Source organism: Phoxinus phoxinus, assembly GCF_949152265.1.
Source record: "Phoxinus phoxinus genome assembly, chromosome: 13".
In the NCBI taxonomy this organism is placed as follows: domain Eukaryota; kingdom Metazoa; phylum Chordata; class Actinopteri; order Cypriniformes; family Leuciscidae; genus Phoxinus; species Phoxinus phoxinus.
Window position 1 is genome coordinate 31507596 of NC_136888.1, and position 27301 is coordinate 31534896.

The 27301-nt window shown below is 36.5% G+C and overlaps 2 protein-coding genes across 3 annotated transcripts; both read right to left on the minus strand.

The window, feature by feature from the left end:
• Positions 1-1078: 1078 nt before the first annotated feature.
• Positions 1079-11945, minus strand: plekhd1 (pleckstrin homology domain containing, family D (with coiled-coil domains) member 1). 2 transcript variants are annotated; one of them, XM_079633304.1, is made up of 14 exons: positions 11859-11945; positions 11611-11767; positions 10928-11021; positions 10351-10440; positions 9995-10071; positions 9775-9866; positions 9597-9649; positions 9089-9183; positions 8771-8864; positions 7238-7428; positions 5438-5570; positions 4764-4908; positions 4071-4214; positions 1079-2281 (listed from the first exon to the last, which is right to left on the minus strand). In XM_079633304.1, exons 2-14 carry the CDS (start codon positions 11757-11759, stop codon positions 2121-2123), a joined length of 1518 nt encoding a protein of 505 aa, XP_079489430.1. In that variant the 5' UTR covers positions 11760-11767; positions 11859-11945; the 3' UTR covers positions 1079-2120. The 2 variants fall into 2 exon arrangements, with proteins under 2 accessions (XP_079489430.1, XP_079489429.1); XM_079633303.1 differs by having other exon boundaries at positions 11611-11944.
• A 3053-nt stretch (positions 11946-14998) lies between these two features.
• Positions 14999-26369, minus strand: slc39a9 (solute carrier family 39 member 9). The gene is made up of 8 exons (XM_079633387.1): positions 25741-26369; positions 22296-22404; positions 21093-21296; positions 20950-21018; positions 20058-20143; positions 19299-19433; positions 16780-17035; positions 14999-16699 (listed from the first exon to the last, which is right to left on the minus strand). The coding sequence occupies exons 1-7, from the start codon at positions 25834-25836 to the stop codon at positions 16802-16804; spliced, it is 933 nt and encodes a 310-aa protein (XP_079489513.1). The 5' UTR covers positions 25837-26369; the 3' UTR covers positions 14999-16699; positions 16780-16801.
• Positions 26370-27301: the final 932 nt, after the last annotated feature.

Here is a 27301-nt window from a genome sequence, read left to right on the forward strand (position 1 = left end):
CAGAAAACTACATTACCCATGAATCTGCCATGAACTCTCCACCAATCAGAGAATCGTTTTATATATATATATATATATATATATATATATATATATATATATATATATATATATATATATATATATATACACACACACACACACACACACACATACATATACATGTTTCTAATTTACATCATTAGCAATGCTTCATGGGAGTGTAGTTCTTTCCTAGTAGTTGGTTTATTTGGTTCAGCTTAAAGCTCTACTTTGTAAAAAATAATTTCCACAAAAATATTTCTAGAACCAAGGTCGCTGAAAAATACAAAGAAAAAGAGTGTGAAAAACATCAGGGGCCGTATTCACAAATAATTTTAAGGCTAAAAGTAGCTCCTGACAGGCGAATTTAGGAGCAACTCCTAAAAATAATGGGCGTGTCACTCCTAACTTTAGGACTCCTAATTTTTTTCACTAAGAGTAATTCACGAAGCATTTTAGCCCTAAAAGTAGCACCTAAGTCTGGGACAGCTTAAAAGAAGTCGAGAGGACTCCTAACTCACTAAGACCTATTCACAACGGGTCTTAAAATCGCCGCGCGACGCAGTGTGTTGGAGACACTCGATGACACGGAGTTATTACAAAGATACCGCCTTAACCGTGAGGGAATACTGATTGTTGTGGATCTTGTGAGGGATGCAATAACAGCGCCAACTAATCGCAACAACCCAATCAATGCCGAATTTAAATGTTTGATAACACTTCGCTACCTGGCAACGGGGAAAATGCAATTGTGTAATACACTCTGTAGACCCCATATTATTCGACAGTTCTTTTTCGACAAAGTTTTCCTTTAGACATTCGCCAACTCCAAAGAAACAAAGCCAGCTTTATGGATATTGCCGGTGTGCCCGGAGTGGTCGGTGCTATAGACGGGACACATATTAAAATAATGCACGTCAGGATGAGGACATGTTTGTGAATAGAAAGAAAACCCACTCAATACCCAGATTGTGTTCGATGCAAACTTCACAATTCTCGATGTTGTATCCGTATCCCAGTGCCGAATTTCCCTTTTATTACGTTTTTTTTTTTTTTTCAGCACCAACTGGGCCAGCAGCAGTAACTGATCCTGCGTCCAGTTGGGCTTTCTTTTCCGTTTTGGCGAGTTCATAATCTACCGTCATTCAACTATTATATTACTTCAATAGGAGCAACATTTCCTTGCTTTAAGTAGGGTCTATTTAGGCTAATAGGATGTCAATTAACCAAGCAAGTGTTAATGCAAGTGTCGTTTTTTCATTAGGCAAGTGGCGGTTTTCATTAGGGTATTAGGCTACCTTGATTTAATTTAATTGAATTCACAACTTTTCTCTCTCTCTCTGCCTTTTTAGAATTACACTTCACTGGGGCCTGCACAAACATGTCATTATATATGCATTTCGATGACATTATTATTATTATTTTGTGTAGGACACAGACATATTTAGATGTCGTAATTCCATGATTTGGTGCGTCTGTGTTGGTTCGCATGATGGCCCTGTCATCTCACAACCAATCACCGTGATCATTGCGAGGAAGCTCGTGCATGAGAATTGACGTCATCCATAGCAACGAAGACTCACTCTTAGTTTAGGAGTTGTCATTTTTCCTTACTAAGAGTAGGTCTGAAAGGCGTTGTGAATAACTTTTAAGAGAACACTCCTAGCTAAAATCTTTTAGTGCGATTTAGGAGTACTCCTAGTGGTAAGATAAAATTCTTTGTGAATACGGCCCCAAATCATTAAATAAAAGAAGCTTGAAGCCATTTTCCTCAGTTACAGTTTTGACAAGTACAGCATCGTCACCATTACTCCTTAGGCTTAAAATACATTTTAATTTGAAGGACATATTTTTCATAGAAGCTACGTGTTGTTGGACTATAGTTATTTTACTTTCACTAAAAGCAAACATTTGACATTTCAAAGTTATATTATCCTACAGTGTTATACATTTAAAATTGAAGGACACATATTTCCAAATTATGTTTGTAGTTTCCTCTTACTGAATCATGCTAAACTTGTTCAACTTTCACCAGACGTTGCACACAGAGATTAGGGAGTTAGTTCCCCCTCCGCCCGGGCCGTTCCGTCAGAATGGTGTTAGTCCTCGGACTGGACGGTGTCCTGGCGGGTGATGATCTTGTAGGCTCTTCGTCTCAAACAGCTGTCTGAAGTGAGACGCCGGGCGGTTTCTCTCAGCTCTTCCAGACTGGTGGAGGAGGCACCGCCGCGAGAGGAGGCAAACGATTGAGAGTGCTTCACTGCACAGGAGAAGAGGGGGAGCATATGATGAGGAGGTGGAGTACATTCATTTCCATTGAGAACTTTAAAGTTACCTAAAAATTAGCCATTTTGGCATTAGTTTCTCTCATATTATGTGTAAAAATAACTTTAACAATGTGTCGTAAACATGGTTTATGAGGACACTTCCCCAAATGGCTTAAAAAAAAAACATACTAAACAGTGTAAAAAAAATAAAATAAAAAATATTTAAATATAATTACGTTTTCAGAAAAAAATCAGAAACGGCTGAAGACATATCTTTTTCAGCAGCACTTGCTCCAGTAATACTAACCCTTTCTTCTCTATTCTAACTTTAAAAATAAAAATAAAAAATTGCGTTAGATTGAACTGTGAAGGGTCATAGCACTTACATACTGTTGTCCTACTGCTAGTTTAATTGCTTCTATTGTTTCTCATTTGTAAGTCGCTTTGGATAAAAGCATCTGCTAAATGAATAAATGTAAATGTTTTCTGTGATGGGCAGGTTTAGTGCAAGACAATTTGTACAGTATAAAAACTATTACGCCTACGCAGAGTTCCCGTAAACTACATACTGTATACAAGTGTGCAGCCTTGGTATGCCTGTGTGTGTGTGTGTTTATTCCTCGTCACTTAATACTTTAAGATGAAGCATCTTAAGTTTAGGGACTCTTTAGGTAAGTTTAAGTGTGTGTAGTTCCGGTAATTTGGGACAGAATGTCATTTTTTGGTCCCCATGAGGAAAACAGCATGTTTTTTGAAAATGTAAAAATGCAGAAAGTTTTCTGTGATGGGTTAGTGTTAGGTGATAGAATATACAGTTTGCACAGTATAAAAATCATTACATCAATGGAAAGTCCTCATAAAATATGGAAACTCAATATATTTCAGGATTCTTTGATGAATGGAAAGTAACAAAAAAAACAGCATTTATTTCAAATAGAAATCTTTTGTAACATTATAAAAGGTCTTTATAGAAAAATGTAAAAGTATTCAGTTATTAAAAGTATTCATCTCTTTCCCCCAAAACTTTTGAACATCGTATATCTAGTAAACCCTATTAACATTATTTTTTCCCTTTTAAACTAATTCCAAAATCCTATTAAAAAGTGAAGTCAAAGTTGTTACGGTCATGTTTAGTTTCATTGTCTTGTTTCCAAAAGCGTTGTTAGCCAACTATGTTCATAAGTTCCACTACACTGTTTGGTTATGGCAGAACTTGGCTTTGTAAAAACTAACCGCTGTTAGTTTATAGCCATGTTTTTCTTTGTCATTATATTTGCCTGAGTTCTGATTTGTTCCAGTGTTTTTGATTAGTGCACTCCTGTTCTCAGTTTCTTTGTTCTGTGTTAACGTTGTTGTGTGTTCATGTTCTCGCTCTCCGTTTAATAAATATTGAGTTTCACACAACTCTTTATTGGGTTCGCTACATCGGCTACCCATTGCAAAAGTAAACCGCAGAACTGCCAACCCTGTTACTTTTCTGAAGGCATTGTATCCCACAATATATAAAATAACACTTTACCAAAAAAGTTATAGTGGTTAACATGTTAAAGAAATTTATCAAAACAATTCATTATATGTTTTGAAAAATGTAAACAATCTATTATGCATAGGATGTTTAAAAATGTACAAAATAAATCTCCAGGTTTATAGTTTTACTCAGTCGGAGTGCCGTTTCTGGTAATATGCATACGTTACCTCAATATAGAGTTACGGCTAATGGAACTACTTTGGTTATAATTTGATCACGTGTGCATGCATGCATACTGTACGTGTAACACTTACACCAGTGCTGTCTGGAGGCCCGTCTCTGGATACGGCAACTTTTGATGCGCCGAGCAGCAGCTTTATGCAGATAGACTGCGTTCTTCATGATGGACGGTAACTTGGCCTCGATCTCCGCAGCACAGATACATTCCTCAAAGAACTCTGGGAGAACAATAAACATCTCTAAGTTCTTATGCAATTTAGTAATGTTGAAAAAGCCACTGCATTTTGAACAAGATATTTGGAAATAATACAATAATTCTACCAATTCGGTTCCACTTTATTTCGATAGTCCACTTTAGACATTCTACTAACTATAAGTAACTTTGCAACTACATGTCAACTAACTCTCATTAGAGTATTAGTAGACTGTCAGGTTATGGTTAGCTGTTAGGGTTCAGGTTAGGAGAATAAGTTGACTTGTAGTTGCCAAGTTACTTATAGTCAGTTGAATGTCTGTTGGGGGAACATCACAATAAAGTGTTAGCAGATTTTAAGCAGACAGTCTACAAATACTCTAATGAGAGTTAGTTGACATGTAGTTGCAAAGTTACTTATAGTTAGTAGAAAGTCTAAAGTGGACTATCGAAATAAAGTGTTACCAGTAATTCTGGATTGAAAGGGCTTTCAAAACTGGTTCACACTTTATATTAGGTTTCAAGGTACTTATTTTGTTCATGTTGTGGAAGACGACCGATGGAAAGTACTCACTGCGAAGATGGCTGACATCTCCTTTCATTCTTTCCTCCCTCTCGCTGGTACGTTCTATTGCATTTAGACCCTGTTCTAGATCTTGCAGCGCTTCCTCAGCCAATTTCAGCCTACACTCCAGTTCCACACGAGACTCCATCTCCGCCTGACACACACACACACACACACACACACACACACACACACACACACACACACACACACACACGCACACGCACACGCACACGCACACACGCACACGCACACGCGCACGCGCACGCACACACACACACACACATGCACACACGCACACACACACAATGTATATTATGAAGACGAGTGCAAGGGAAATACATTTCAGACGTGAAAGATATGAAGGAAAGAGCAGACATTGGCGTTTATACAATTTCTATTGATTATTATATCACTTAGAAATGAGAAAAGATGAGCAGATCATCCAGTGATGGAGAAGAGGTAATGTGACACACATGCTGTATGTACCTGAACATTTATGTATACTGTTAGGTCCAATGCAACCTTAATATAATAATTATAATTAGAATTAGAATACATTTATAATTAGAAGAATTGTTCCACATCCAAATTTACAGCAAATCCAGTTTCTTGTATCCAACAAAGTTAATTTTCTTTTTTTTGTATAGTGCTCCATAATTTCAGGGCACATTAATGTTCACCTTCAGCTCTTCCTCGGTGTGCTGTTTGTCTGCTGTGAGCTGTGTGAGAGACTGCTGGAGAGCTTGAGCTTGAGAAGAATACAACTCCCTCTCCTCCAGCAGAACTTTGGCTCGCTTCTCATTCTCCTGCAGCCTGCAGGGGGCGACAGAAACAAGCTTAGTCTCACTGGCACACGCATGAACACTAGGGGGTAGAAAAGCGAGCATTGGCGTGTAGTTTGTTGTGATAAGATGCCAGAGATGCTACATTTGCAAAAGCTTGTTCTTTGCTTGCTGTTTCCTGTGTAAAAGTACTGAATAAATTATTGATCATATTCTTTTGTATATTTATTTATCAAAATTTAAAGGGACACTAACTAACTTTTAGAAGAAAAAAACAAAACTTGCATGCATTTTGCGGAGGGACATTGTTTTGGTTGTACTTCGGCTTTGCAGGACTGTGCGGATGAATATGGTGCTTTCTCATTACTAAAAGGAGGGAGATATTATCCTACTGCTCATAAAACATTCACTACTAGGCTTAAGAGATACAGTTTAACCAGTTTAGATGGGAAGAATCTCAAGCTGACTAGCTGAAGATATTCCTGTAGCTTTGCCCATTAATAAACACTTGGGGGAAAAAATCCAGCACAGCGCTACCACAACCATAATGAAATTACCCTTCACAGTAGACAGTAGATATAATGAATAATATGTAATAATACAGTAATAATATAATATGTAATGTTTCTTAATACTTAATAATAATATGAAATGTTTCTTAAGAAACATTTCTGAAGGATCATGTGACAGTGAAGACTGGAGGAATGATGCTGAAAATACAGCTTTGCATCACAGGAATAAATTATATTTTAAAATATATTAAAAAAGAAAACAGTTATTTCAAATTGTAGTACTATTTCACAATATTACATTTTACTGTATTTTGATTAAATAAATGCAGCTTTGGTGAGTAGAAGAAGATACTTTCTTCAAAAACTTTTGACAGATATTGTACATACCACAGTATAAGTGAAACTCGAAAAATTAGAATATCGTGCAAAAGTAAATATATTTATATATTATATAGACTCATTACATGCAAAGTGAGATATTTCAAGCCTTTATTTGTTTTACTGTTTATTTTGATGATTATGGCTTACAGCTTATGAAAACCTTTTCACAATATTCTAATTTTGAATTTGGGGTTTTCATAAGCTGTAAGCCATAATCATCAATAAACAAATAAAGGCTTGAAATATCTCACTTTGCATGTAATGAGTCTATATAATATATTAGTTTCTCCTTTTAAGTTGAAAATAAATGAACTTTTGCACGATATTCTAATTTTCTAACCTGTATATTGCAGGAAACAGTAGTAGTATAAATTCAATTATGTATTTATTAAATCTGACTTTTTTAGTTAGCAACAGCAAACAGAAGTAATACTTAATTTTTTGAAACTAGTTAAAAAAAATCAATGACATCTTATCAGGTTGTTATTTATAAAATTGTTGTGTCATGTGTAATGGACCATACAGCAGAGTCACATTTATTTATATCCTGCTTTTGAGGTCACTCATACCCGCTAGTCAATCCACTCTGTCGTGTGTGCTTCATTCACATCTAATCGATAGACTGGATTATTTAGGGATCAATGTACATTTCCGCTGTCATGATCTCAACGCTCCATTTACTCTAATGCACTTTCTGGACAAACAATGGCTCTGCACATAAACACATATAAATCTTTTTTTTTTTTGTTAAAGGAATAGGAAATCTTTGTACATGGAAAGACTCTTTTGTAAATGTGTTATTCACCTGTCTTCTGCCTGCTCTTTCTCTTTCAGCAAACTCCTCATCTGCTCCTCGATTTGCCACAGGTTTCCCTGAAGCTGCACCTCGGGATTATGGGAGTCTAAAGAGGCCCGGCGATCACTTCCTGTCCCAGCCACATCCTGTCCACTTTCTCGCAGCAGCTCGAGGGTGCGCTTTTTCTCTTGGGATAACTCCTGGATTCAGACAGAGTCAGATGTTTGTTATGGACGTTATCAGGGCACTTCATATTCAGTAATATTATTGATTTCTCTGCACTGACTCTATTGTATGAGAATATACAGTATGGGACCGTTTTCTGCAGAGCTGCTTTAAAGCTGATTTGACTTCATTTCATAATTGACTAATTTTGTATCATCAACACTGTTACTGAACACTGAATTGGTTCAAAGTGAATAACGACACTATATGTGACCCTGGATCACAAAACCAGTCACATGTCGCACGGGTTTATTTGTGGCAATAACCAACAATACATTGTATGGGTCAAAATGATCGATTTTTCTTTTATGCCAAAAAATCATTAGGATATTAAGTAAAGATCATGTTCCATGAAGATATTTTGTAAATCTCCTACCGTAAATATATAAACCATTTATTTTTGTGAACTTTTGCTGAGCCAAACTCTGGAGCAGACTACTTCCTGACAGTCAAAGCGGCATTACGTCACGAAAGTGCGGACTCGTAGGAAGACCACGATTGTTTAGGATGCCATTTGGGACAGGGCCAGACACGGCTATCTTCTTCTTCTTTTGGGATTTTATGGCGGTTGGCAAACAAATAATCGGTGCATTACCGCCACCTACTGGGCTGGAGTGAGGACCGTTGATGGAATAGTCTATCAAGTAGCCGGAACAACTTTTCTCTATTTACGAATATGATGAGAAATACACGGGCGAACGACGTATATACACAATTTCCCACGGAAATAATTCCACCCAGTCTAATATATAAACACTTAGGCTTATCTTAGTGAATCAGGGTAAGACAAAGACACGATTTGGAAGAAGGATTTATGATGTATTGCCTTGTTATTTAAATGTTGTTAATTTTGAACTAAAAAAAAAGTTACATAGTGAATCTTTAACATAGTTACTGAACTGAACTGAACTGAACTAGCTGAATAATCACACTATTGTCTTTTTTTGGAGATGCTTTGCAACATAATTTAATTATGCATTATTAATTCTGTTATTTTCCTGTTTATCAAGATGCTTTGAAACAATCTGTATTGAAGGTGACTTGACTTGACACAGCTCATGGATAAACACAAGCCGGAACTACATTGTAAAATGTGCTAGGTAAATATCTTTCGTATCACTCTGCGGTCTCATTCTTCTCACAAAATTATTCGATTGTTAAACTTCGATAGTTAATTTATTGATTTATGCTCCACATCTGAGTTCTGATAAGTCTATGGGTGATTTTGTAATGATGAGTCTGACAGTACATTACCCCTTAACTTCTATAAGGACATTTTTTTTTTCTTCTTCAAATTATATTTAATTTTTTGGATACCTCTAAAGACTTCTGCAGAAGTGTGGTAAGATTATGAAGCTCCTCTTTCTCATTTTCCACTCCTTTCAGACACTGAGAAGTACCATCCATATCTCTACCAACACAGAGAAGTAGAAAATAAATGTTCAGGGTAAATGACATAATAATATAAACATATTCATTTAATATCTTATCTATTCTAAAGTTGGATTGCTCTCAAGACCCATTTTTATGGCTAAGCACATTTGGATGGATGGACAAGAATGACAGAAGGATAAACGGAAATGTTAATATGTTTGTAAAACTGTTTATAATAGTAAATGTGGTGGGGTGTCTTACATTTTAATTTGCTCCTGTTCTACTTTCAGCTCTTGAACCACTTCTTCAAACTTCTGCTTTTCTTCTTCCAGCAATTGATTCAGTCTCTCCAGCTCCTACAAAACACAGACACACACGGACATATTTGTGACCCTGGACCACAAAACCAGTCACATGTTGCACGGGTATATTTGTGGCAATAGCCAACAATACATTGTAGGGGTCAAAATTATCGATTTTTGTTTTATGCCAAAAATCATTAGGATATTAAGTAAAGATCATGTTCCATGAAGATATTTTGTAAATTTCCTACGGGAAATATAACATTTATTTTTGTGAGTGAATCAACAAATTGACCCATGTGACTGGTTTTGTGGTCCTGGGTCACATTTATCCATCAGTCACTTTACATCCATGATGGACTGCATATCTAAACTTATCTATGTACACACATATGTCATAATATAGTAAAGAAAACCTGGAGAACTAAATATTTGTGTGTGTAAATCATCATAAATAGTGAGCTAACCGCCTTCTCTTCTCTTTGCAAGCACAGTTCCTCAGTCTCTTCCATGAGCTTATCTAAATAAAATAAATAAATAAATACAATCAAATCAAACAAAAAGACAATACATCACCCTTAAAAGATTGTATTGTGAATTTGACATTTAAAATAGAATAAAGATATATGAAAGTAGTGGCCATACCCAGGTATTCCTGCTTCTCCTTGGCCAGCTGTAACCCCTGGGCTTCAAGACTCTCGATCATAGCCTCACCCAACTGAGCATTCTTCCAAGTGCTTTACGAGAATAAATAATAATATTAAAAAAGTAACACTAAAGTCATAATCTATAGCATCTAAATGCTCAAATGCCCTGATTTACACATAACAACCATCTTTCCACAGAGACGTTAGAAGTCACTCACACTTTCCCCGACTCTTGCAACATCTCCACCCACTGACTCTGCTCCGACTCCGAGTCCGCAGCCAGGACAATGTTTCCCTGTATCAGGGGTAGGAGAAAGATACACACATTTATTTATTATTTTATTTATATAGTATTTATTAGTGATTATTTCTTCCACGGTAAAAAATAATAATAATCACCAACATAGTTTTGCGATTTATGGCCAAAGACTAAATACAAAAATGCAGCATGTGTGACTGAGTGACTTTTTCCTTATTACAAACAAACACTAGATTAGATGTCCTACTAAAAAAAAAACAGAACAGCACCTGTCAGTGTAATTATGCAAAATACAAAAGAATAAAATGTGTTTACAGTGAAGTCCTCGTGGTTGATGACCATGGCAAACGGCATGCTTTGGTCTTCTTTTGGCTCAACAATGCATCCACCTAATGGGATCACCCCCTGACACGGAGGAAAAGGTTCAAACAATTATACATATCATGCTTTTAGTAAGAAATATATTAACACACTGGACATATTTTTAGTTACTCTGTATGTTATCTTGGTTAGAAAACCTTTTCAAAGTAAGCAAACATCCAACAGCTGTGCTGATATTCAACAACCCGTTTGCTTGTGTGATGTATATGATTATATAATTCAATTTATATTAATTTATATTTAATTAGTTTAAAATGCATAGTACACTCACTGTAAAAAAAAAAAAGTTGCTGCCTTAAATTTAAAGTACAATCAACTTGGATGTTTAAGTCATTTCAACTTAAATTACATTAAACTGACTTTAAAAAATGAGTTGAATCTTGTTTAACTAAATAAAAAAAGAAAGCTTATTTGGTGAGTTTGGTGAGCAATGTAAAAACATATGTTGTCATAACTTACTAATCATATACTTTTTTACAGTGTACAATAATAATGTGAGATGTTGGCGTACCTTAGGGTGAATGTTAAAATATTTATTGGTCTCAAAGCTTTTTTTCTCGTTTTCAGCATAGTACAACAGAAAACTGTCCTTGATGATGAAGAATCTGTTGTGAAAGCACAAACATTCACGAAGAAATTCAATGATCAACACATAATAAACACATTTCCTCCTTTACACACTTGTTGAAAACTGTCCATTGCTTTCTCCACAAATTCATAAATGTAAAAATAATTAATAATTAATTTTACTGGAATTGATCTTTCCTGAAATTGATCTTTAAAGTCCTAATGTACGCAGTCCAAAAAGCCACCGGCAGCACAGAGCGTCCTCATACATCTGACTTACTCAGCTTTAAAGGCACATTTAAAGCATCTCAGGTCAGTAAGCTATAATGATGGGTTACTCGATATCGTCTAAGCTGCAAAGCTTTTAAAGTGCACTCTAACAAGGCACCACGCATATATATACATATGATGTGCTTAAACCATTCCCGTAGCTTCTTCTTATGCATCATTATAACATCATAGATTTCATAATAACGTACTTCGTTGTTGACCAGAACAACAAAAACTGATAAACAAACTGTGTATCTCTGTACAGGGAAAGGAAAACATAATGAAAATAAAATCACTAAAAAGATCTTCAAATAAAAGAGTCTCAAGCTTTAATTTGTGATATTTGTGTATGCATACCTGCGGGACCACTTGGCCGAGGGCCTGCCGAAAGGTCTCTTCCACAGAACCCCATGCAGTTGCACTTTAGTGCTGATATCCAAAGCGTCCGAGTCTTGCTCCATGGAGGTCCAGGGCGAGAGTATGAAGGGCTTGGACGAGGAGAACATAGCTGACTCTTTCACAGGAAGAGGGAGATGAGGAGGAGTGGTAAAACAAAGTCAATGAAGTTAAAATGGTAGCATGTACACTTTCCAATAGAGACGCACTCAATCAGGCGAAGTCTGTGATGATATCCTCCAGTCATTCAGCGACGTGGAATGATGCATCTGCCAATATAGTGACATCAGCTGCTACTGGACAGTGTGGAAATACAGTCAGAGAGGGAGGGAGGAATAGATATGAGAGGGTTAGACCAAGAGGCTTTAGGATAGAGTGTTTTTTTTTTTAATCTGAAGGACGTCAATGCAGCATTTTGAAGGGAAATGCTATTACTTTATGGATTATCTCACTTATGACGTTGGAACTTATATAGGCTATATATACATATACACTCATGCGCACGCGCACACACACACACACACACACACACACACACACACACACACACACACACACACACACACTTATTTGATTAATAACACAAAAAACGGTAATATTGTGAGATATTCCAATTTTAAAATAACTGTTTTCTATTTGAATATATTTTAAAATGTAATTTATTCCTGTGACCAAAGCTTAATTTTCATTATCATCATTACTCCAGTCTTCAGTGTCACATGATCCTTCAGAAATAATTATAATATGCTGATTAATGTATCCATTGTTGGACAGGTGGCCGGGCAAACTAGAAAGAAAAGTAAAGTATTTAAAAAAATATGTTATAACAAGTTTATTTTCTAAACGTCCACATGGACACATTTTCTAATAATTACCAAATATAACCTATATTAGACAGGCGGGGAAAGGAGATTTTAGACATTGTTCTTCTTACATAAAAGAGCAATCTGTCCAATTTTAATCGGCTAAAGAGACATTTGGTGTGTTTGTGTGCGTAAGTGTTATGAATACAGATGTATTCCTTTTTCAAACAACTTTATTATACAACTTGATCCAAACACATTACGGATCTATATGCTCGTAAATCTGCCATGTTTACAGCGTTTCATCTTATCCACCATTGAACATATGTTTATGAGCATGTAGTTTGCTAATGGATCAGGGGTTATGTATCCTAGACAGTTAACACAGCTTTAATATGCAGTGGATTTATATTTAATAACACTTAATCTGTGACTTTACACATGGACTAAAGGTTTACAGCTTAAACCTTGTTATTTGCACACTACTGTACATCTTAAAGGAATGTTCTTGGTTTAAAGCAAGTTAAAATGTAAGTCACAGTTGCCGTCGATTACCACAGAAAATAATTTCAATTTGTAAAGCTAAAATCGCAGGCATATGTGGGATTTAAAAGCAGGAAACATAATATTGTACTTACAGTAGGCTATATTGTGTTGTATGTCATTTCACAATACATGTATGCATTTAGCAGATGCTTATAATATTATTATGTATAGAAATTATGCTACAACACAGGCCTGACTTATATACTTCAGTTGTATTGTATTATATTGTACAACAGTTCTGGTTCTTGAATCTGATTGGCTGAGAGCCTTTTCCACACATTCAATATTCTGTAAAAAATGATATTATCAATATGTTGACAACATATGTTATTACATTGATTTAGCTCATCAAAATAAGTTAAGAAATTGTCTTTTTTTTTTTTTTAGTTATACAAGATTCAACCATTTTTTTAAGTGTAGGCTATTTATAATGTAATTTAAGTTGAAATGACTTGAACATCCAAGTCTATTTTTTATACTAATAGCCTATCACACAGAAAACGTTTCACAATTTGTATCACTCCGCTTGTTTCTGCCGGATCTATACTAGTTGCATTTCTCACAGCGAGTGTCAATGGCAGAAGAGCAAACCCACTATAATTTTAAAAATACTTCTGTTATTGTCGAGGAATGTCGTTTTAAGAGCTTTTTAGGCTAGTTGTTTAGACCTCAAATATGTGGTTTATATGTAGACATTGAACTTATTTGGAAATGTGTTGTTTATGTGTCACCAGTGTACACAACCACCCATAATGGTAAAAATCCACCCACTCCTCTCTTTTTTAATCCCCATAATTCATAAACAGTGTCTCAGAACAAGCCATTTGTAGATTCTTGTTTTTGTGATGTCACAAAGGCTTAGGCCCCGCCCACGACTCCGAATGGACTCTGGCTTATTAGCATAGACTCCGCCCTCAGTGAGGTGTACACAGTCCGCCATGTTTATCTCTGCCAAAGCATTTAGGCTAACAGCAGCATTCACGTAATAAACTTATCCGTATTAAAGCTATAAGTTATTCAGTCAAGAGCAGTGAGTGATTTTCTGCTTTTCTTTGTTGTTTTATTCATGTTAACAGCATAGTAGGTACTGTAAATTATGCTGCTTTCATTGTAATACAGATCTACTTGCTGTTTACGTTCACAGACATTACCGACTGTGTGTATGTTAACTTTGGTGTTTTTGACATAACCTTGTGTGTGTATTTGACAGTTTAAGCCCAATAAGACGTGTTGTAAGAGAACTTAGTTTAATACTCACGGGACGCGCCCTCTGACAGACAGCTTTCTGTGTGTGTGCGCGCTCAGAAAACCATATATCAGAAGTTTAGACTGATATGGCTTTAAAACGCATGCAGATAATAAACTTTCATAATGATGTAGAACTGCAATGTCACGTGAGTGTGACCGCAATACAGAATATAATCAAAACCAAACAGATGTGTTGTCAGTTTTTGGCAGAGTATCTGAGGCACAAGCTGTAGTGTAAAGGCTCCGCCCACTTCTGGAAGCAGCAGCTCATTTGCATTTAAAGATACATGCATGAAAACAACATGTTTTTCCTTTATCTCAAAAATGGCCATTTTGAGCTAAAACTGAAAAAGGGGCATAAAAGGTCCCCTTTAACATCCTGTACTAACTAGCACTGCTTTTGTACTTTTGACTGAATTGTTTGCTTGTGTTTATTACCTATCCTGCAAACTTCTTTATACAACTTATAATGCTTATGGCCTAATCACAGACGTGCTGATACTGATATAGAGCAATATCACACTCCTAGTACTCGAGTAATATTGCTCATATATTATATTATTTCAGCTAATTGAATAGTCTAATCAAAACTGGAGTAATATATACTTCTGACCTTCAATGTGAAATCACTAAAAGAAATGTCCCAGATTTCTATCAAAATACATAATGTGTGTCTGTTCTTAATTACTGGACAGTAATTGTGTGAAATGCACTATACAAATAAATGAGAATTAAATTGCAAAATTGTTTTTAAATGATTACTCAACTGCTCATTTATTTGCTTTATTAATTTACAATGTGAAAATATTTCTCAATGCAATTCCAAATGTTCTTAGACAGGCAAAATAAGGTACGTAGTACAATTTTCATCCATTAAAAAAGAAAATAAGTTTATTCAAATCATGAACAAAGACTTTTGCAACCATTTTTAAGTTAAACAATTGCGAGAGAAAATAAGGCATACTCCTCTTGTGGAATGATCACATAAAAGCCCCGAAACTCAATTCATCATGTTCCGCTTCATTGTAAAATCTCTATTCCAATACCATCACCCTTCCTACCCAGACTCTGCAACAGCTGAGCTGTAGATAATCAGTCAAAGTAAGTCAATATGGCACAAAATTTCCCCTAACCAATCAACATTCAGTTAAATTACATATCTGTGCCAAGTCTCAAGGAGGAGGTCATGGTAAGATTCGCATTTTCCCTTTCATAGGAGTCCTTTCTACAAATCAGCGTGACGTCTCTTTCATCTGTATATCTTCCACAATTTGAGATCGATGCTGCACTTCTGCACTACAGTAAGATGAGGGCGCTAGAGAGCTAAATGCATTAAAACACAGCTTTCACATAGACTTTAACTATCATTTTTCAGAGCAAGAATGCAACACTTTGTAAACCAGGACCAGGATGTTGCTGGAGTCCCAGTTTACCTCTTAATGCTTTCCTATTCAAGCTTCAGAGGCAACCTTAAAAAAAAGCTTGGTGATGAACACAGCAGCTTTCCAGCTCAAGCATCACTTCTTCAAGTGCAAAACCTTCAGGTTGCCAAAACAGAAATCCACCATATAATCCTCACAACTAACCTCAAATTCCCTTCGGTTAAGACAACGACAAAAAAATGGACCTTTAATGTCATTAATTTAAAAGCGATCTTGCTCTCCCACCGATTACAGAAGCTAAAATGAGACTAAAACCTACTCTGGAGAACATGGTGTCAAACAGGGTATTTTTTGTCATTTATACAGAATACATATTTACAGTACACAGGCTCTGCTCTGAGCAAGCATCACAGTACAAAACATCTGACTGACCAATGAGATCCTTCTTCCAGGATTAAACAACCAATCAGGTTCGAATAATAGTCAAATAATAACGCTGTACATGCACTGAACTCAACAGAACAATGTTTTCATCCGCTAAACCTTTGGACATTTAAAAAAAGAACCTTATTTCATATTTGTCAAATAACCATATACATGATGAAATTAGTTTAAATTTAGCAGTAGCCCAGTATATGTTCCCATATTAATCATATTAATGGAATACTGTCATCTCATTATTATGATTTGTGCAAAAAAGGGGGTAAATAATCTTAAAATAATTACTCTGGGCCAATTAATTTTAACATGTTTGTAAAGCATCAAAACTTTTTCAATTTTTGTAAATGTTCATCATTTAAAAGACCCATGGACATATTCCATATAAAAACCAAAACAATACCAAATTTAAAGCATACATGACTACCCAACCACAACAGATTCTTTAAAACAAGCACCACTGAAGAAAAAAAAAAATGTAATGAAGAGTTGGACACTTGATCGCATTTATTTGTGTATGGTCATCGTAAGCTGTCAGTCACAGTGTTTTGTGGAGCAGCAGAGCAGCCCATTCCTGAAGTCCTCAGATCCCATTCCCGACTGCAAAGTTCCTGCGTTCACTCCAACCACCGACTTGAATAAACGGACAGAGGCATGATTCAAACCACTTCTGTGAGGTTGACGTTTGGCCAAAGCGGTTCAAAGTTTCCGACCTGTGGCTTGAAGTGAAGAACACTAGTGCTGGTGTCCGATGGACAGCACTAGAGGTATCAGACATCCGAGAACCAGAGCTCCGACCTCCACTTTGCTCAGTCCTTTCCCTGCGCTGGCCCCGGGCGCGTGGCTGTGGCCGCCCATGCCGCCCACTTCGGGGAGGACGTGCACCGTAGCCACGTACAGGAAGGTGCCGGCGGAGAACAGCATGGCCACACCGGTGGCGTTGACGTCAGAGAGTGCCTCTTTACTGCTCTGGATAGAAGAGGAGGAAAAGTGTTAAATATACTCACGGCCAAGCTCTTTGCTTAGGGGTAAAACAAAGTTAGAAATTTGTGAGCAGCGATATACTGTTAGCAAACATCCGATGCCATCCACACTGATGAGAGCGAGGTTTAGATGAACATGTAAATATGTGCTGCACGCTTTTCTTCTCAATAACAAAATAAACTAGGGCTATAACCGAAAATTATTTTTATTTGAAAGCTGATAACCGATATTTTGGCAGATAAATCCAAATCTAAAATTTGTATGCAATTTTTGAGCGCCTGATAACAAAAACAAAAGTCTCACCATTAAAAGCCATGTCCCAAGCACATAATTATAATGTTCTCATTATAATTTTATGTAGCCTATTTGACAGGCTTGCATTGCACATTGTACTTAACCATATTTTTCTTTTTGAAGTGATTTCAATCATATTTCAAGCTATTCAAAACCATCATGGCGAACAGTGCGTATCTGAAGTGTCTCAACTGAAGGAAATAATCCATTATTTATCGGCATTAATATATCAACCGAAATTTCTTATTGGGCCGATAATGCTAACATATTTTTTTTACATATATCGGATGATACCAAAATGGTGGCCAATATATCGTGCATCCCAAACACTGTATACAATATATTGCTTAAAATCAAGCAGCTTTACTGTATTAAACGAGTGACTGACACTGTTTTTTATAAGTACAACTTCATTTCCTACTATAAAGGCACTGATATGCTTCAAGCGAAACCGAAGAACAAACTGCTGTGACATAATTTCCAACAAAATCAGGCCGAAACCAACTTCGTTTGGAGATTGTTTTGAGAGTTCGAAACAGCTTGCCAAAATGTGTAACTTTGTCCTGGCGTGATTTTGTTCGAAATGACGTCACAGCAGTTTGTTCTTCGGTTACACTTGAAGCATATCAGGGCCTTTAGATAAAGGGTGAATCTAGGACACAGTCAGAGAGGTGGAAACGTTTTCTGGTGAACATTAAATATTCATGATTGTTACAGGGATGATCGTTGGCGTCCCAGCGGTAAAAATGGCACTGCATCTCAGACTGCAACACAATTATGGGGCGTTTCACAGCAGGGGAAGCAAGAGGTGAGTAATCTCCACTCTGCCACCTCAGCTGTTCCCATGGCGATGGGATGTGGGATGCCTGCGGGCCAATCTGAAAAATATAGCGTGGGCCTCCATGGATCTTATGTAACCCTTACATTAAGTTATATTAGTTATTGTGCCATTATAGGGTGATTAGTAGACATAAAACAAAAATGTTGACAAATACTAAAAAACCTATATGTCAAATCAGCACATATTTAAATTAGTGTCTGAATTGTTTTAGAGGCAAATTGTAATATTAAAAATAACCTATTAAAGCTATAGTCACCATTTTCATATTGTTTTATGTTGTTTTATTTTACCGCATGTATTTCTGAAAACGAGTATGTATGTTTAATGTCACTTTGTCAAAGTTGATATTCTTTTTAATATGCTAATTAAAACACTGCAGGCTTTCTCCAGGTCTTCATCACTTTATTAAAATTAAGCAAAACAAAATGACAAATGTTTACTTTCCATCAAATATTTGTGAGCTTGCAACAGGAATCTGAATTAAAGGGATAGTTCACCCTAAAAATGAAAAATGTTGGTAACCAGACAGTTGATGCTAGCCATTGACTTCCATATTAGGAAGAAATATACTATGGAGGTCAATGGCTACAGTCAACTGTCTGGTTACCAACATTCTTCAAAATATCTTCTTTTGTGTTCAACAGAAGAAAGAAGCTCATACAGGTTTGGAACAACATGAGAGTGAGTAAATGATGACAGGATTTTAATTTTTGGGTGAACTAGCGTAGCGTCTTCTGGGATTTCCAACAGTTGGATTCTCTCAAGTCTGCACTCGATGCATCCTCGATATCAAGAACACATCCGGGTACTATATTTGTCTGTACTTGCGTTCTTGAGTATAGGAATTGAACTTCAACGGTTGATAATGACGTAGTACGAGAACACAAGGACGCATATTGAGAAACGGCCAATGACTTTACTAACTGGCGATTGGCGATTGTAGGACTTATTCCACCATATTCTCCCATTCATAGTAATATGAGTGCACTGTCTTTGTATATCTAAAGTCTTTGTTTTAACCCAAGTCAAATATTATGCAGATATTGTCTTTATCAAATTGACACTAACTAGGCTTACAAATACCGTCTGTTTTATTTTAATACTTGAACATACCTGACTGAGTCCTACGTAGGTGAGCATGGCCAAAACAGGGGCAGCCAGGGCAAAGACTAATAGATGTTTCCGGATACGGTTTCTTTCTAAACCCGCATGCATGAGGAAAGAGACGAGTCCAAATGCAGCAGGAGCCTGGAATACAATAAATCGCATCATAGAAAACAGACTTAAATTTAAATCAGTATAAAAAATTAGCATTTTCAATGCATAAGAAACACATTCATAAGGCTACGCAGTTCATAAAAATAAAAATCATGTAAAATATAGTTGTATTGATTTATAGCCAGTCAATAAGGTTTTTTGTTGTTGTTGGAACTGGAAGTGAATAACTTTACTGTCATTAATACATTTAAAGCATCCTTGCTGAGTAAAGTCTTTAACATTGTCAAAATAAAATCTATTCCATATTATTCATTTAAAACTTACATTTTTCAAAGAATTATACATAATGATGAGAATAAATGTTTCTTTTGCACCAAATTAGCATATTAGAATGATTTCTGAAGGATTATGTGACACTGAAGACTGGGCTGTCATGCTATTTTGCTTTTACTCATTTATAATATAGTGTGTTTACATTCTGAAACATTTGGAGAATTTATTTGTAAACACAATTGGAAATGCGCTTACATTAAACATTTAGTCATTCAGCAGGTCTTTCTAAACAAGTCGATAAAAATGAGAAACAGCGCCAACAAGTTATCATAACTATATTCACAGAACACTAGAGTAGAAGTGCATTAACTTTGACTATACCTTATGCAACATAATGGCCACAAATACTATGAGCTGGACGCTGGTCTGAGACGTGGATGCAGCTGCTCCGAGAGCCACACCATCAGCTGGAGCACAGACACATCACATGATTATTGGTCAGATTTAACACAACACAGAATATACACTACTGGTCAAAAGATTGGAATAATTACGATTTTTTCATGTTTTTGAAAGAAGTCTTATGCTCACCAAGACTGCGTTTATTTGATTAAAATACAGTAAAAAATTAAATAGTGAAATATTATTACAATTTAAAAGAGTTTTCTGAAATATATATATATTCCTGTAAAGGCAAAGCTGAATTTTCAGCATCATTACTTCAGTGCCACATGATCCTTCAGAAATCAATATAATATTCTGATTTGTTGCTCAATAAATAATTATTTTTATTATCAATGTTAAAAACATTACTTATATTATCGGTAAGCAGCCAAAACTGGTTTCAACATTGATATTAATGAGAACCATTATTAATAATTGAGCACCAATATATTGCTAACAACTGAGAACCAAACCAGCATATTAGATATTACTCAAGACTGGAGTAATGGCATATAAACCCAGAAAACAGTTATTTAATATTAACTATCATACGTTTCAGAATATTAGTATTGTTTAATTTTTTTTTATCAAATAAACAAAGCCTTGAAGTGAATAAGATCTAAAATGTATTCAAACAGAAACCAGTTATTTTTAAAACATGAAAAAAACAAAAACACGTAATTTTCCCAAACTTTTTATCAGTAGTGTACAAGCATTACAAATATGACAAAATTACAATCTGAAGCTACCAAAATAACATACTACATAGAACACATTTGGATATCTCAATTAAAGATGTATCATTACCAGTTTTTTCAATCAGTTTTACCTGCAGCATGGACGACCAAGCCGAGCGTAGTGGTGACTTTAGAGCTAGCAGTCCTCGCTGCTTCTGGATCTAAAAGTGTGGAGAGAACAGTTTCAGACACATTACGCCATCAGTTTAAACCATTCTAATTTGTCAACACGGACCATCACTGTTGTGCATGTGAGCGCTGCCGATCTGATCCACCAACAGCATGAAGACGAAGCCCAGCACCAGAGAGACGCCGATATAAGCGTGCAGCTGCTCGTGACTGTGGCTGTGTTCACTGCTGGGTCCCACCACTCCTTCTGCAACCTTCTGATCAGACACTTCTGCCTCCACCTGCCCATGGCCATGCTGGTGCTGCCCACCTACACCAAAACAGGAAGTCATTCACACATAACATCAGTGATGAGGACAAACTGGGTTCTAGAACAACCTAACTTACCGGTAACTACAGTTATGGCGAATTAGTGGTGCAGCTATATGCTACAATATTTTAAAGGGATAGTTCACCCAAAAACTCTTTTTTTTTCAACTATGGCAGTCAATGGCTACAGTCAACTGTCTGGCTACCAACATTCTTCAAAATATCAAAAGAAAGAAACTCATACAAATTTGGAACAACAAGCTGAGGGTTTGGAACAATAACTTATGAAAACTCCAAATTCACAATTAGAATATTGTGAAAAGGTTTTCATAGCTGTAAGCCATAATCATCAAAATAACAAATAAAGGCTTGAAATATCTCACTTTGCATGTAATGAGTCTATATAATATATTAGTGTCACCTTTTAAGTTGAATTACTGAAATAAATGAACATTTTCACGGTATTCAAATTTTTCGAGTTTCACCTGTATTCTGCATTATTAAAGGAGAACTCCGGTCAATTTTAACATTGAGCTCATTGTCGAGTTCACGCGCGTGATCATTGGTAACTAAACCTATGCGCGTGAACTCGACAATCGACTACTTTGGACTTCGACCGAAAACAGGATGTAAATACAGGTCTGTGCGCTGGCTGAAATAACATCATTTTTATTCATATCTTTCACATCTACTGCAGTCAGATCACTCGTGTTCGTGTTCACTTTGAAGTTATCATCTAACATGGCTGGGCACTTGTAATGAAACATTAAGGATGTTAAGAGGCTAAAAGCAGGTTTAAAACTTGCCCCATTCAAGTCAATAGGGTGCAAATTTTAAAAAGAGGATAACACGGTGTAGGCAACACCGATTTTGGTCGTTGTTCTCTGTATTGACAGCACTCCAAATTTACAAAAAAATTAGCTCAATGTTAAAATTGACCGGAGTTCTCCTTTAAGAAAAGGAATCAATGCATTAACTGAAGTGTGAACTTGAATGTCACCTTCCAGCATTTCCTCATAGAGTGCATGAACTCCCTCTGGAATAATGACAGCCAGTGCAGTGCCACACAACAGCCCAGCTCCCAACACCGTCACCAACTTCAGCTTCTCCTGGACACAGGACAGGAATTGCAGGATCAGTAAGCATTAAAGGGTTAGATCAGGATTTTACACATGAATCTCTATAGCTTCCCCATAAGCAGTGTGGTGCATTGACCATGACTTACCCCCGACAGCGTCCTGTGAGCCGAGCTCCGGTCCAGTTTTGGTCAAGATGAAATTAGTCCGGCAAGTTTGCTGGGGTCACGGCAATAAAGCTTTTTTCTTCTCAAATCAATATGTGTTCAAAAGAGTGATATATTTAAAGCACAAAACCGCTGTCTATGGAGAGGTCAGACCTCGTAATGGCTTAGCACTATTTTCTTCCCCGTCATGTCACTGCGCGCTGCCGCTACCTACAGCCAGCTGCGAGCTGCGCAGGCGCACACCACTTTTTCAGTTGTTCGGCAGTGTTTACAGCAGTGTTTACGTGCTCAGAACAGCTACACGAACGAGCTAACATAGCTACTCACCAAGAGCGATCAGTTTGTACAAGCTTTGTACAAAATGGTGCGGACTTGTGACTATCCGGACTGTACAAACAAAGATGTGGCGCTTTCTCCTCACACATATCACTAACTCCATATTCTAACTCCATCTGGCGTAACTTGTCATCTGTGTATTCAGGTTCGTAAAGATAACCTTTTGGCTGTGTGTCGAAGTCAATGTTGTCATCGTCGCTGCTGTAGTCTGACATTTTATCTTTCTCGTTACGAGTTGTAAACAAAGTTACACGTGCGCGGCTCGCAGCTGGCTGTAGGTAGCGGCAGCGCGCAGTGATATGACGGGGAAGAAAATAGTGCTAAGCCATTACGAGGTCTGACCTCTCCATAGACAGCGGTTTTGTGCTTTAAATATATCACTCTTTTGAACACATATTGATTTGAGAAGAAAAAAGCTTTATTGCCGTGACCCCAGCAAACTTGCCGGACTAATTTCATCTTGACCAAAACTGGACCGGAGCTCGGCTCACAGGACGCTGTCGGGGGTAAGTCATGGTCAATGCACCACACTGCTTATGGGGAAGCTATAGAGATTCATGTCTAAAATCCTGATCTAACCCTTTAATAACCAACGGGCTCTACTTTATGTATTTAGGTGTGAGGTTAACATTGGTCATCTTCATGTCAATAACCCGGATATCATGAAAATATATTCATCAGAAGAGGCATGCAGGTACAATCACATTTCTGAATAATAAACTTAATTTGAACCTAAACTTCATCTGGGTCCAGAAAAAGGCTATAATCACCATATATCTCAATAGTGAAAAATCAATATAATGGACAAGCTGATAAATAAACTAATATTTAGCCATTTTGAGATTATCAGCATCAAAAAATATTTAAGAAATAGTTCATCCAAAAATGTAAATTCTGTCATTAATTACTCGCCCTCATGTCGCTCGAAACACATAGGCTTTTGTTTATCTCCGCAACTCAAATGAGGATCTTTTTGATGAAATAAGAGATTTCCGTCCCACCATTGACAGCTACGCAACTACTTTGACGCTTCATAAAGTTAATAAAGAGATTCTAAAACTAATCCATATGAATTGAGCGGTCCCAATTTTCTGAAGAGACTCGATCACTTTATATGATGAACAGATTGAATTTAGGCTTTTATTCATATAATCATTCATCAACTCACACATCAGTTGTGGTAAACAGAAGCTCAAGCATGTTCGCTTGACGTGCAAGAACCAATGAGGTTCATTCTGGTGTTACGCAGCACGTTTGAGCTGTTTATGTTCGTTGATGAATGTTTGTGTGAATAAAAGACTAGGCCTTCATTAAAACTGTTCATCAAAGGAAGCGATTGTGTCTCTTCAGAAAATTTGGACTAAACAGCTCAATTGTTATGGATCAGTTTTACGATCTCTTTATGAACTTTTTGAAGCATCAAAGTGTAGTAGCGTAGCCGTCAATGGAGGGACAAAAATCTCTCAGATTTCATAATTTTTTATTTTTTTTTAAATTATCATTTGTGTTCCAAAGATGAACGAAAGGGTTTTGGAAAGACATGCGGGTGAGCAAATGACAATTTAAATTTTTGGGTGAACGACCCCTTCTAAATAGTAGGGCTGTAAACGATTAATCGCGATCTTCACTTATATACCCCCAAGCGAGGGCTGAGATCGGTAAACAAATTCCTTCTTCAGATTTCCAGAACCCGCTTGAAAAATAGGGGAAATAGAGCGTTTGAAGTAGCGGGCCCCACGTTGTGGAACAAACTCCCAATCCAAATTAAAATGGCCTCCTCCTTATCTGAGTTTAAATCTGCTCTGAAAACTCATCTGTTTTATTCAGCTTTTAATATGTAATTGGATGTTGTACTCACTGATCCTAAGTGATCATTGTTTGTTTTATTGTATATTTTATTGCAATTTTTGTACAGCACTTTGGTCGGTTGTCAGCCGGTAGTAAATGTGCTCTATAAATAAACGGAACTTGAACTTGAACTTGATTAATTGAATCCAAAATAAAAGTTTGTGTTTACAAAATATATGTGTGTGTATTGTGTATAATTATTTTGTATATATAAATACAAACACATGCATGTATATATTTGAGAAATATTTGCATTTGTATAGCCTACTGCATATATATTTTATACGATTTATATTATATATAAATAAAACTATTTTATATATAAATAACACATTTTTCTTAAATATATACATGCATATGTGTGTATTTATATACAAAATAATTATACACAAACATATATTATGTAAACAAACTTTTATTTTGGATTCGATTAATCAGCCCTACTAAATAGTGTAACGTTACCTATTAAAATAATAGTAGCAATACTAGCAAATATATGAAGAAAAAAAAACATTTTAGTGTATGAGCACATTCTACTGATATTTATACTGTATAAATTCACATAAGCATTTTATCAGCCTCCTGCTTTTTAGTTATCTGTATTAGCAACTAAAACACCACATTTTTGTGGATCATAAATCATAAAATTCGCTTGTCCAGAAAATCAACCTGAGCTGCATTTTAAGACACAACACGCCAGTTTAAACAAGATCAGTGTGGGTGGCAGGCTAAACAGCTCGTGTCTACAGTATACACTTTAGGTTGATATAACAGTCAAACTTTATAAGACAATTGCCCTTGGAAGCTTAAATCGGGGTTGCTCGAGCATTTGAAGATCAATGCAAATCTCAAACCTGTTTCTGAAAACCTCAGAACTGCACATTACAGATGTCTGCATTTTCAAACAGAGAACTAAACACCCCAAAGCTCACACTGAATATTGAGTAACGTCACATCTGTCCTAAATAAACTAACTGTTACTGTAAGTTAGACATGGACAACTCGGGTTCATGCTCACCTCAGAGAAGTTAACAGCCAAGGGAATAGTTCCAGCCACATAACAACCGACTAGCATAGCCAGAGACAGCAGACTGATGGAGCTGAAGTCATCCATTTCTGCTGCAGATCCAGGAGTTTGACAACAATTCCCGTGCAATCGGTCGATGTTTGGTGCCTGTCAGTGTATTAGCCAGTTAGCTAATAAGTTGTTTGCATCTACCCTTACAAATCAGTGTCACACGATTAAATACGAATGCTGAGAAGGCTGTTTTGGAGATCTTAGTACATTGACCTGATCGATTACCTCAACTTTAATCACACAGAATCACGTCACGCTTAGCAAGGGCTAAAATCATGACAATCGGTCTGCGAATAACCACATAAATGAACCGATTTGTTAACGCTTGTCATGGTCTGCTTCTCTGATCTCAGGCCGCGGTTGAAGACATGGTGGTTCCTAAATAGGCAACGTTTTTTTCGTCGCGCTAAACTCATCTAGTTTGCCACCTTTTCCGCAGTATCGCCACACTGGTCGCTAACTAAACGAGTGTGTGATGTTGGCAGTCTAAGCGAAGCACTTCCGGGACACATCGCTGTCAAAACAAAAGCCCCCACCCATCCCAAAATACGACAACGTCATCAAGACGCAGCCAGACTCTAGGTTATGATGCTAACTACTAGCATACTACATTTACTATTTCCCCATATATTTCTATGGCAAATTAATAAGAGTAGCCTTGTAGTATGTAGTTCCGAATTCATCAATTATTAACAACAGAACACACACTATAGCAGTATAGCAAAACTGCTTTGAAATCAATAATACACACACACACTTGTAGTCGTGAAGTAAGTAGCTAATTACTATTTAATAAATATAGACATGAAAAAAACTGCAAAAATAAACCATGGTTAATACTGTGTCTGATAAAATGCACTGCTCTGCTGATTTTAAAAAAGGGAAGCAGATAAGTAAAATTGACGATGTCTAAAAAATGGTTTTAAACAAGGATGTCTGTTCTGTGTGAGTGCTGAAAAAAAAAAACATTGTGTTTGTACATAGTGTGGCTGTGTAAATAGGAGAATAAACAAAACACACTTGTAGCCATTAGCCAATCAGCAGTAGGGGGCGTGTCCACTCATGATGGGGGAGGACCGGGGAGAACAAGAGAGTGAGATTTGAAGAAAGACTGTAGAAAAAGAGATGGATGAGAGACATTACAGAAGAGAAAAGGTCAGGAATATCAATGTAAAAAGAAGGGTTATGATCAGGCAAGAGCTTTAGGACTCGTGTCAATATTAGAAAATATTTTAGTAGGCTATTTATATATAATCTAATATTTTTTCAGGCGCTGGAGAGAAAGCAGGAAGGCCTGAAAACCATCTAAGCTAATCTTTCCACTGGGGGGAAACAAAGCTCACTAGTAAATAAATACCATCAAATGAAATAATTAAAAGCAAAACTAAAATCCGAGGACATATAAGTAGATAGAAATGTGCTTGGTATCTGTTCTTAGTAAGCAGCACTTTAAGCATGGTGATAAAAACATGTAAGGGTTCATAGACCAGGTCTGAAAGCA